The 13,071-nt window shown below is 46.5% G+C and overlaps 1 protein-coding gene across 2 annotated transcripts in view; it reads right to left on the bottom strand.

Annotated features, from left to right (window-relative positions):
* The window catches only part of Fank1 (fibronectin type III and ankyrin repeat domains 1), a 101,485-nt gene that overhangs the window by 15,259 nt on the left and 73,155 nt on the right, over positions 1–13,071 (bottom strand). For both annotated transcript variants that reach the window (XM_051193205.1, XM_051193206.1), the window contains exons 3-5: positions 6,389–6,513; positions 844–925; positions 21–95 (exon numbers count right to left, since the gene is read on the bottom strand). In XM_051193205.1, coding sequence (XP_051049162.1) covers positions 21–95; positions 844–925; positions 6,389–6,513 — 282 coding nt within the window. The remainder of the gene's footprint in view (positions 1–20; positions 96–843; positions 926–6,388; positions 6,514–13,071) is intronic.

Genomic DNA, 13,071 nt, shown 5'->3' with positions numbered 1-13,071 from the left:
GGTACAGGAAGAAGCCATACCTGGTATAGCCTTTCTGAGCAGCAACCATGAGGGCAGTAAAGCCAAATTTGTTGGGGACATCCACCTTTACATGGCTTAAAGAAAAGAGAGAAGAACTTGTCATTTCACAGAAGAAAGAGATCCCTAGAGTTAACAGCACTGTGCAGGCATGGCACCAATGCTCAGCTCCACCATAGGTGGAGATATGGCCAGGGCCTAGGGTTTTCCTTTGGCTATGTATTGCTGCAGCCCAGGGAAGAACATGTGTCTCGTGTTGTCAGCCAAGAAGCTTGGCATCCTGTGGAAGCTTCTCTTCAACTTACCAAATCCCAGTTCAGACACCACTGCCTTCTGAAGTGCACAAAACCAAATCACACCTACGTGGGAGGCAGCCTCAAGCATCACCCCTACAGCAGCCATGCCCGCCCCTTTTTTCTAATGTCCTACCAACCTTCTAGCCTCTGTAACAGCTTGTTTGCTGATTCCCAGCATCGCCTGGTATTACATGTAGGTATTTCAGACTGACCTGTACTAAATGCTGGGCTGGATAATCAAAACATAATAATTGCTTCTGGGGCCAAAGCATGATGCCCAGACCTGTAATTTCCTTTTATAGTTTTCATTAAAAGAAAAATCACAAACCATATCATTTATGGGGGTTCTCTATGACTCTTTATTAACTAGACTTCCCTAAGTCCTACCAGTCACCCGAGGCAAAATAAATGTAGGAGGTGCTCTTGCAGGCGCTAGAGAATTTGTCTAGGAAAGCAAAGCTGTGCCGTGTATGCCTGGGTACCTAATGGGCATTGGCAGAAAGACCAGGAAAGCTGGCTGTGCTCTCACCCTCCTTCCAGTATTCGAAGCAGGAGATCTTCATCGTTCACGCTGACAGCACGATGGAAGTGCTCACTACTGATGGGTTCCCCTAGAGAAAGCAGAGGCAGAGCAGTCATCAGAAATGCAGGTGGGCGGGTCCACCTCACTCCTCCTCCTATGGCCTTGGGTGGATGTTCACCTTCACTTCCAAAAGGCACTGGGAAAGACACCTTTTCTCATGTGATAAGAGAAACTTCACAGACTGACCCAAAGAACTGGGACTTTTTTTTTTCCAAGTCGTAAGGTCGAGAGTGCTACCATTGGAAGAATAGGTCCTCCCTGATGTCTCCTGGGACCAAGGAAACCCCAGCAATTATCCACAACATGCTGCTTTCTTTTACCGAAGTGGCTAAAGTATTTCAACAACATGGTCAATCGCTTTAGCTCCCTGCATTTGGAGAGCAGATGGGGTCCGTACTCACAGGGAAGTGTGGAGCACTTAAAGGGAGAGGGTAGTCCCCACTGGGGACAACTGGCCTAAGAAGACAAAAAGATCAGTGGGAAGCTAAGAGGGGCAGAGGCTGGCACAGGGACATGGACGTCAACTCTGAGGGGGTGAAGGGGAGGTGTAGCAACAAGCTCAGTCAGCACAGCTGGCTTTGGGAAGGTATTCTCTTCTAACCACCCGTCGAGGGTGTCACTTCCTTCCACATTCCATGCCCTTCAAATCAACATGACCACGCTCAAAGGTACACAAGCGATGCAATTGAAAATGCCCAACACACCTACTGCTATTAGAAGGGCACTCCCTCGTCCTCTCACAGTGCCCCCCCCACATCTTCTACACCTGCCTGGCTTCGGTTTGCAGCTCCTGATCTAAGTCATACCACTAGATGGTCAATCAATAGCACCACAGGGGTCTCTGAGAAAATGGGATAAATGGGGTCTTCCCCTCCCCTGCCGACATATTTCTGATTAACATTGCCACGAGTTTCTTCGAAGTGTTACTATTCAAAGTTGAAAAGGAAAACAGCTGGCCCTTCCCCATCACACAGCTCTGAAACCAGACTCCCTCCCCAGGTGCCCCACCCCACCCTGCCACTCCCTCTCACAGCCCACCTGCAGAACCAGATGGAGACCCTCTTCCTGTTCCAACGGAGTCCTCACTAGGTGCCAGACATTCAAAGTGACCATGTGACCAGAGTATGGGGAGGAAGGGGGGTTAGAACTGGGAGCAGGTGGGTCAGACTGCCCACAGCTGATTCCCTTTCTCTCTTTCTAGGTAAAAATCAATTGATACCAACTTAAATTGCTTTGAAACCCCTGTCTTCTAAAGTTTACCAACTTCTGAAAGATCTCCTCGGTCGTGTTAAACATCTTTTTCATCATTTCACACGCCCTTAGACCAAAGGCTTCATTCAAATCAAGGTATTGTGCTAAGTTTTCAAAGCCAAGGCCCCGGCCAGCCTGGTTCTTCTAAGGAAGGGTCTTATCCAGCCCAGAGATTTCACTAAAGCTACTCAGAGAAGGGCTTTATACTCTCAAGGACATTTAATGAGTGTCTAAAGACCTCTGTTGTCACAACTTGGTAGATGCTACTGGCATCTAGCGAGCAGGGTTAAGGATACTGTTCAGCATCCCATAACCCACAGGACAGCTTGCCACCACTCAGGGCCTAACCAGATCCAGAATGTCAACAGTCTCATGGATGAGGACATTGAAGTGGATGCATCCATAGACCATTGTATGACCTCTACACTTCAGGGGATTTTCCTCCCTCCCCTCCTTCCTTCCTGCATAAAGGGAGAGGCTCTGTGCCTATAAGAAGCCTATTATCTACAAAAGAGCCCTTTTTTTGTTTTCTCTCAGGATTCAGCTGCCACAAAAGCAAGTTACAGACTCATGCGTGGGAGTATCGGAAGTTCATCTGGTCTCTTCTGAATTTTTCAACGTGGTAAGTATTCTAAAATCTACACTTATTAATAAGGATTCCACATTCTTCTTAAATTCTGCTCAAGCCACAAAATCAGGTCTGAGCGATGCTAAGCTGTCCAAGGTCATTGGTTAGGAATAGGCAGCATCAGAGCTCATGGCCAAGTCTTACCTGGGGCCATAATTTAATAGGCATTGAGATATCTGATTTGTAGTTATGTTTTTATTCTTACTATGTTTTAAAATACAAAATCAAAATAAATATAATTAGCCTTGCCCTCCCCAACAAGTATCAAAAAAAAAAAAAAAAAAAAAAAAAAAGCTTCAGGGAGTGAAATATTCAGAGCAAAGTCTGAATGCCTGTAGCTGTCCCCCATCTCTGCACCGGCCCCCTGCGCCCCCACCCTCCCTGCGCACCCAACCCTCCCTGCGCACCCACCCCCCTGCATCTCTAACTCACTGCACAGTGAGGTCTCCTGCTGGAGGTACTTCCTACCATATCCAGGAAGTGCTGGTGTGCAAAAATATTATAAAACAAAGCATGAGCTTGAGGGCTATGTGCAACAAAGATGTCTAGGTGTTATGACACAGCTAAAATAAATGTACTGTCTATTCCCACTTCTACTAGGGATCCTTGGTGCTTCACATGAGATTCTGGGGACAGAGGGACCACTGGTCAGTTATGAGAGTCCTTCTCAGTGACAGCTCAGTCAGTACTCCCCAGCTACCAAGATGCTGTCCCAGGAAGACAAAGAAGAGCTGAGAATCCCACTGGAACCATGTGTATCGGCCCAGGAAAACCTAATAGACTGGTGGCATGCCGAGAAGAGTAAAGACACTTGCTATGCAAGCCTGGGAATCTGAATGCCATGCCAGATCCCAAAGGAAGGTGGACAGAGAGAATAAACCTCATAAAATTGTCCTCTGACCTACACACACACCACAACATTTAAAAAATGTGTTTCAGAGAAACTGCGTGCGTGAGAATGTCCCAAGATAGAGGTGAAAGGCCCTTATCCACCACTTCCACTGTAGGCCGCAGTCATGGAGACCAGAGAGGAAATTCCAGGGTGAGCAACATGTCCCACCCTTCCAACCATGAGCTCTTCAAGACTCTGCAGGCATGGCCCAGGAAAATGGCCTCAATATGTGCAACCGAATATAAAACAGGCTGGCCTTGGTGCGTCTGACCACACAGTGCTTACTCTGAGTATCATGACTGAGGCATCATGGCAAGGGTGCTCTGGAGTACCCTTCTGGGCTGGATGCAGTACACTCAGTGGGCACCCCTGGGAGGGGATGGGCATGATGGACCTTGAGAAGCCATCTCAATCCAGATGGGGGTCATCTAGCTGAAGAAGTACCCACAAAGAGAACATGATAACACCTTCCTTGGTGGAACCTAGGTCTTTATTAAAAGCAGTGAATAAATCATGAACTCATTGGAGAAGATATTTGCCAATTAACAAGTGGCAGCTGTTTTTCTTTCTTTTTAAGGGTCTGGCTGATTAAAATTGCATGCTTCATTTAAGCAAGAGCCTCATGTACTTTACCTGGGAAGGGAAAAAAAAAAAGCTGAGCATCCTTTATTCAAACAAAGTGCAGGCTTTTGTGATTCATTAAAATGCTCTCAAACTGAATGCAAATTACAAACCCACAGAAGCATTTTTGCTTGCTCTGTATAATATGAGCATTCTCGATTCTCTGTTTAGCATCTTCTGCCTCCTTAAGAGAGCCCACACTTAACAGTAGAATAGAACAGGATCAGCTGTCAATCAGCAGAGCCCAAGGCCTGCGTCCGCCAAAGGCACCAGTGCCCCCCTTCATGAGGTGCACAGAGAAACGGTCAAGTGCAGTGCTTGGGAGTGCATACCCTTGTTCAGCTGATCTGCAGAGTCAGGCCAGTCTCTCCACCTTCTTAAAGGGGACTTTGGCTAAAAAGCCAGAAGCCTCTCACTGGCTTGGATGTGTTATTCAGGGGATGGGATAGCAAGTCACTTGAAGCCCACCTTAACTAGTTGCAGAGCCAGCTGTGTGCACCTCTCTGGGTGAAAAATGGATCTGTCCCCAAGATGAGAGTGAGCCAAAAAACGAAAACGAAAGTTAATGTGCCACTTCTGCCACCGAATCTAAATTAATCACCCACCCACCCAGCCCCACATATGAGAGATGGCTGACCCACCCACCACCCCTCCATCCAGGAGCCTACAATGTAAATGGAGTATAAGGGCAGGCAAATATGTAAATCAGGATGAAAGAAATACTGAGCCTGCCTCAAAGTGGGGAGGAGCTCAAGTGTGTGTGGGGAAGAACCCTGCACAAGAAATCAGCCCTGAGCCACACTTCTGCCCATGGAGCATGTGCAGTGGACAGAACAGGGGACTAGGTACTCCAGTGAGAACAGAGAGGGGAGTGGTAACTGTGGGAAGTCAGAACCACAGGAGGAAATCAGAACTGCAGAGGCTGCCTAAGAGAGCATCCTAGGCAGCTTCTATGCCCATATTTGCACCCACACTGCCCTTGCCCTCCTATGCTCCAAATGTACTTCCTCTCCCCTCCCCCTCTCCCCTCCCCCTCTCACCCTCCCTCTCCCCTCACCCTCCCCCTCTCTCCTCCTCCTTTCCCTCCCCCTCCCTCCCTTTTTTCCTTTCCCCTGGACCGAATATCTATCGCTTTCAGCATCACCAGATTAAGGAGCAGGCTCTCATGCCTGGCCTGTATAATTGACTACTGCCTATCTCCTATGAAATTGCCCTGTTTCATGGCTAACTAAGCATCACTTAGGACCACAGGCAAAGTCCCCCCCCCCAGCTTTAACTAATTCTGTTCGAAGACTGTTCATCCAGATTCAGACCCCACTACCATCCTTGCAACCAAAGGCACAGTAGAGTAGCACAAAATCTGAATCACCTTCAGTCAAGAGGACATAATGGCAAACCACAGAGCATGTGCAGGCAAGGCAACAGTTTAGTCTACACACAACTGAAAACTAATGCTATCTGTGAAAAGATATGCTTTGTGCAACCTTCCCACCCCAAACAAAATCTCACCTGCACTGTCAGTGAAAGGGTGTGACTGCATGTGAAACACTCCACCCTCAAACATGACACCGGATACACACATCTTTAAATGTTTTAAAATGTTAATCTCAGGAAATGACATAAAACCAGGCCAAGGAGGTCAGAGGGTATGGCTAGCCTCTCTACCCATCTCTGTGACATTACCTCCCTGAGGCTAGGGAAGCATTGCCCACGATTTTCTTCAGTCCCAGTACCCAGGGAACTAGGAGTCTGTGGCCAAAGAGGACACACACATGCACGGAGGCAGACAGTAGACACATGTGGGTGAAGCAGTGCTCAGCCCATCCCGGCCGGCCTGCTTGCTCAGAGAGGTTAACGGCCAGCCCACCCTGTGCCAAATGCCCATGAACAGGACAGCCCTGGCACCAAGCCAGCCAGCTCTTCCCCGATTTCGGAAAACACAGCTGACATTCCTGATAGCATTCTCTCCAGGCTCAGGCAGTGAACAAAATCATCATAGAGCTTACAAATGGAGTCCTCTCTGCTTCCAGGGAGGCCCCAGAGAACACAGTCTATTTTTTATCTTCAACTTGGGAGCATAGAGCATGAGTTGTACTCACTGGTCGTAGCCACCGAGACGACTGGGCTGTACTCATATTCTCCAGAGGGGCTGGTAACCTTCAGTCGAAATCTGTACAGTGTCCTTGGTTCTAGACCTTCAATCACATGCTTTGTAGAATAACCCCTGGACAGAAGGAGACAAGCATTGATGCCTCTGAACACTTCAGCTTTTTCCTGGTTTTATGTCGTTTCCTGAGACTGGTATTTCCAAACATTTAAAGATTTTTCTATCTGATGTCGTGTTTGAGGGTAGAATGTTATATATTCACTGACAGTGCAGATAAGATTTTGTTTGGGGAGGAGGGTTGTACGAATAAAACCTTTTCACATGTAAAGTTCATTTTCAGCTGTATGTAGAGTCACCTTTGCCTTGCCCACATGTCAGGTCACCTAAGTAGTATTTTCCAATAGCAGGTAACAACAGGTGGAAGCAACTTTTGAATGCTGCACATTTCTGGTATAGATCTGATCCTGCTATATTCCTTGAGAAATGGTCATGTCACAGGTGGTGCCCTCTGTACCTTTGTGGCAGGTACCCTCTAAGCCCCACAGAGCCTAACCAGGTGTTGTGTAGCAATTTCCCTCCCAATTGAAACATCTGTCCAGGAAGGGATGGGGGAAAAGCTAATGAAAATCTGGAAGCAAACAACTCACAAGTCTTGAGCAAGTTCCTGAAACTAATAAGATTCAGACCGCCAAGGGAGGAAGAATTCTCCCATCAGTCTGGAAGAGAGACCACAACTTGAGTCGAGACTCTCTAATCTATAGAGCTGCCTGAAAGATTTTCACAGCTTCAGGATTGCAGCTTTTGTCAATCAGCACCTTTAACATAGCTACCTCTAAGTTATCCATGCTCCTGTAACTAACCATCCTCACAGAAGAAAAAAAAAAAAAAAACAATCTCCACAATCTCCTTGGTTCACCAAGTTAAACTTTGATAAATAGTTTCTTTAGTATGTCCTTGGTTTGCTATCTAGAGTAAATATATATTTGTTTATATTTCTCCCCACTTTAAAAAAATGTTTCATACAATATAGTGCTTGGGCACAGCTGGCATGCACATGTGTTCTTCATAGAAATAATCATGATACCCCATAAAATTCATATTCAAATGACAAAGTTCCACATTTGAAAGGTGATTGTATGCATGTTAATTTTGAATAGTCTTAAAGCAAGTAGATGGGGCCAAAGCATTGATAGCTACTACATTTACTGCAAACAAAATACTGAAGGGAACAGGCCTGAAAATGTCAAGCTAATGATGGCCTGCTCTCATAAATAAGTCACATTCTATAAAGGAAGTCAGGCAACACAGAACAAACCAACTCTTGACATCTGCACCATGGTTAAGTTCACCTATGAATGCTGATGGACAGTGGGAGTTAAAGGTTTCTATGGTAGGCATTAGACTACAGGCTTGCAGTGAAGACCACATGTCTCAAGAGGGAAGATGCCCCAGTTCAGTATTAGAGCTTAAAAAATGAAAACCAGGAACAGTGTAGTGGCTAGCCTGCAGGCCTGCTCGCTCTGAGGATGCCAGGACCAGAAGGTACAGGAAGATGCCTGCTTTCTGCTGAGAGGGAGGCTCGGGGGATAGCCTTGCCTCAGTGCATATCTAAGACATCAATCCTTCAAAAGGGACAGGATTACATGTAGTACCTGATATGGTCCAATTCTCAGTTTCTTTCTACTACCAGAAAGCTTCACTGGGTTTTGAGTAGATCCTAGGTATTCTTCTTTCGATTCTATATCCAAGTTTTTCTTTCTTTGTAATTCAAAGGCTTGACCTTTGAAGGGGATGTATACTTTTTCCAACTCTTTTCTCTCCACTTCACCCTGGTTCTTGCTCTATTCCCTTCAGTGTACTTCCCCCAGAGCTCCATGCATGCCCAGCTCACCATTATTTTCTCTCATTTCTCTCTCATCTTCAGCAGAGCTTCTGCAGAGGTCAAAGCCATACATTGCTATGCACAAACTAACTGTTCAAGGATGTTTGTGTTCAATCTAAATATTTACACACAAGTTCTGTTCCATGCAACTCAAACTTACCCCATGCCCATTTCTTGCAAGGTGCTGGCTGGGCCAGGAAGCCCTGGGTGATCTCAAGACTGAGATGAATCAGCCAGCAAGCTACAGACCCTATCTCCTAGAGTCAGCATCATGGCAGACAGAAACTTGCCTGAAAACATGGCTTCAGAGAAGCAATGGTAGCATGATGGGATGTGCCTGTCACTCACAAGGTCTCACTTATTCATCCCTAGAGCCCACTGGAAAGATCAGTCTCTTCTCCAAGGTATAGCATGAAAGGGGTTAGCTACCGGACAGAGCCATTCCTGGCCCTGAATGGAGCAGTAACCTCCACCCTTCCATCCCCTTTCCACCAAGAGTATGAAGCCTTCTGATTTCCTCCTGAACTTCTCCTCCTATGTGAGGAATGATTGGTGGAAGAGAAGTTACATGTTGTCCTGCAAGAAAGATCTCCCCAACTTCCACAACAGACAGGATATGTCAGAATGAAATTCAGAGTCCAAAGGACACTGGCCCTAGGATGAAGAGCTTGTTTGCCTCCAGCAGAGTAAGCCTGGGATGTGTCACATCTAGGCCATGTAGAGGAAGATGTCTCAGTGAGATCTATTGACATCACCCAACTCCAAGTTGACCAAGACCCTTTGAGATTCCAGAGGAAATCAGTAACTTGAACCACAAAGTAACTTCAAGTGACAAAATCCAACAGAGCCAAGGAAACTATCTGTACATTATACCCATGTGACATCAGGCAGGCCCTGTTCCCAAATCTTTCCTGGCAAATTCAGCCCTGTTCTGGTGTCTTTTATTTGTGAAGCTACCCCTCTTCACAAAAAAAAAGAAAGAAAAGAAAGAAAAGAAAAGAAAAAAAAGAAAGAAAAGAAAAGAAAAGAAAAGAAGAGAAAAGAAAAGAGAGGTGCATGTTGTTCAGAAGTCCAATTGAACCCTACGCCCTGGGATGGGAGGCAAGGTGGCAAGAGGGGAGCTGGGAAGTGCTGGGGTCGGGGGATATGACGCCACCGGTGGATGTGACACCTGCCAAAATACAGGACAGGCAGACAGACACACAAATGGTTCTGATGACATTAAGAAAAACATTTGAATAAGAAAGCAGACATGTGGAAGAAATATAAATATACTTACCACAATGTGAACTCTCTAAACCAAGTAGAATAAATGCCCTGAAACACTACATGGGCTGAAAATTATGATCTAGAAAATAAAAAACTATCAGACTAGAACATATTATTCTTATGAATAGGTGGACTACATTGCTAAGTGAACATCCTCAATGCAGTTTGGGTAGGGTTGATCCCATAAGGTACAGGGGTGTGGTGGGGCAGGGGGGGGGGGCTACCTGCACACATGCAAGTCTACACACATACAATCTCCCTTGCTTGCCTGCTTTTCACTCTCGCTGAATAGATGGTAGGTCTACTGCTCTGACAATTTCTAAGGTGTCCTGTTTTGCTTTTTGAGATGAAGCCTTGCATTTCTCTCTAGGCTCCAGGGATCCTTGGGTCTCAGCCTCCCAAGCAATTGGGACCATCAGCATGTGCCTGGCTCTTCTAGCAAATGGTTTAAACCTTCTGCTAAAAGCATCTTATATCCAACAAGTCCACACACCATCCTGCTATCTCCTGCCTCAATTATTGCATGAGCTTCCTAATTAGCCCTGTCTGCTGCTTACAGCCTTGCCTTCCCACAGCCTTATCCCAGGCAGCAACAGCAGCCCTCACAAACCATATAGATCCTGCCTGTCCTCCTGGTTTAACAACCTCCTTTGCTTCCCCCAACATCTTTCCAATAAAAACCAGTGTTCTCTGGATAAGCCACAGGCACACTGTTATCTCTTACTACCTTGTCAACCTCACCAATATCCGCCCCACACCCCTCATCCTCTGCAGTCCATGGACTTTCCCTTCTGACACTGCTCCAGCCTGGAAAGTCGCCTTCAGCATCCCACACTTGCTACAGATCTTACATAAGCCCTCTCCTCTATGAAGAGTCCTTACTCCTGTTCCAGAACCTCAGCTTATCCCGTTTTCTTCCTTGGGACTTTGCAAGTCTCATTTATCATGTGGTTTTTTGCAACATGAAGAATATCTGATGCCAGTGCCACATCTCTGTTCAGTATGTCATGGGCACTCACTAATACATGATGATGGAATGGATAAAAAACATGATGGGGTACCAATTAGCACAGTAAGGTAAAGCAACAGCAAGACAATGAGGGAGATTTTCAGTTGATTTAGAACATTGCATTGGCAGATGAGGGAAGAAAGGGATGGGGACACTTGTCCAGGGAGGACAAGAAACACATTCATAGACAAAGCCAAGGTGTAGCCAAAAACAAGAACTCCCTACAGCAGAGAATGTTCTCAGAAATGAAGTAATAAGGCAGGTGTGAGCAAACGTCACACACATGCTCTCTCTCTCTCTCTCTCTCTGTGTGTGTGTGTGTGTGTGTGTGTGTGTGTGTGTGTGTGAGACACACACACACACACACACACACTTTCAAAAGGAAACTACCTTCACAGTGGAACATGTGTCAGGATTAAATGACACTCAGGGAGTCAGGTTCCAAGGATCATGACGGCCTTCACCCTCCATGCAAAGAAGACCCCTTGATAGAATATGACAAATGAGAGAGTACAAAGAAAGTCAACCTTCAGGGAAGAAAGAAGAGACGGACAGCAAGGAGACTCGTCTCATTGGCAAATGTCTGGGCAGTACAGGGCCTGGGGCACATCTGCAAACCAGCCAGAAAATGGAATGGAATGCCCTGGCCTCTAGAAGAGGGGAGCAGAGGAAGAACCCACAAAACTAGGTAAATGGTCTTCCAAAATCTAAAGGGAAAGCCCAAGCCAAACACCACGCAGTGATGCAAGACCAACTGGTGATGGACCCGTGCCAAACTGCCAAGGCAGGAGGAGTGGCCAAATCCATCCTGTGCGCACTAGATAACCATTCTAGCAAGGAAGGCATTTGTTAGTCTTAATAACTGAAGACAGGCTTGAGTAGGCAAATGAGGTTGGTACTTCTGCAGTCCAAGCCTGCCACCTAGTGTTCAGGTACATGTGCATGATTCTTCCAAGGGATAAAACTTAATCATGGCCCTTGGGGCCAGGGTTTGCAGGAGATGCCACCAGCTCAAGATGGCAGGTCATCATCCAAGACTGTTCTCTGGCCCAACAGCAGCCGGATTTCCAGGGCCAAGGTGAATGGCACAGACACTGTATCAGGCTAGAGGCCGGTGTATACAGCTGGGGTCTCTAAATGAAGTCTGGGTACTTGGTAAAAGAAAGACAGGGAGGGAAGGAGAGAAAGGGAGGGAAGGGACGATGGGAGGGAAGGAAGGAGGGAGGAAGCCAAGACGAAGCAGAGGAACATAGCCAGGAGAGCTCTGGCCAAGCACAAGTCGAACAAGTAGAGTTCTATCTTTCTCTTCCTCCATAAAAATACTTAAAATATAATTTAAGACTGAGAAAAAATGGCTCAATGGGTTTTTTTTTTAAAAGTGCTTGTCATAAAAGCATCAGGACCTGAGTTCAGATCCCCAATACCTTAAGAAGCTGGCCTGTAACCCCAGGACTGGGGTGAGGAGACAGGAGGATTATCGGGAGCTTGCTAGCTAGCCAGCCTAGCAGGCAGCCACGGGGGGGGGGGGGCAAGCCAGGCTCAATGGAAGAACTTGTCTCAGTGGAATAGAGGCAGAGAAAGAATCAAAGAGCAGGACATGCAGCACACTCCTCTGGCCTCCATGGGTACATGTGCCTATACATACATGCATACACCACTCACTCACACACACAATTCCTTTTATATTACATAGGTATGCTTTTAGAAGGAAATTGCCTTCATAGTAGAATGTGGGACATGATTAAAGAGCATCTTGGGGACTGTGACAGATTTTTTTAGGGGGGGGTCAATTTAACATAAGCTAAAGTCATTTGGGAAGAACGTACCTAAGGTTGAGAAAATGTCCTCACCAGCTTGGCCTATGGGCAAGACTAAGGGGCATTTTCTTGATTAGTGGTTGAAATGGGAGAGTACAGTCCATTGTGGGTGGTACCAGCCCTAGGAAGGTGGTCCTGGGAGTGTAAGAAAGCAAGCCAGGCACACCTCCATCACCTCTGCATCCGCTCCTGCCTCCAGGTTCCTGTTCTGACTTCCCTCAGTGTAGACTGTGGTGTGGAACTGGAAGCTGAAAGAAACCCTTTCCTCCCCCAAGTTGCTGCTGGTCAGTGTTTATTACAGTAGAAACCTAACTGAGGCAGGGATTCAGATACCAAGAAGATTTTCGTGCAGTAACTATTTCAGATAATACTCTTTTTGTTCTTTGACACAGAGAGATGCTTCTCAAATGTCAGGGCATTGCCACTTGGGTAATGACTGAAGAGTAGGGTGGAAGGAGAGTGACACTAGAAGAGAGAAGGGGCAGTGGTGTGTTGTGTTGTGTGTGTGTGTGTGTGTGTGTGTGTGTGTGTGTGTGTGTGTGTGTGTGATGAGATCAGAAGAGCTACCAAATGCAGCATCACCATCCAGGCTAACCCCCATCAGCATTTGGGACACAGTGCCCCTAAAGAAGTGCAGACAAGTAGCTGACTGAACATTCTGGATCCTGTCTGCATTATTGCCAGCTGCTGCCTGTGGC

Source organism: Phodopus roborovskii, unplaced genomic scaffold (assembly GCF_943737965.1).
Source record: "Phodopus roborovskii unplaced genomic scaffold, PHOROB, whole genome shotgun sequence".
Lineage (NCBI taxonomy): Eukaryota > Metazoa > Chordata > Mammalia > Rodentia > Cricetidae > Phodopus > Phodopus roborovskii.
This window is presented reverse-complemented; position numbering and strand designations above follow the sequence as displayed.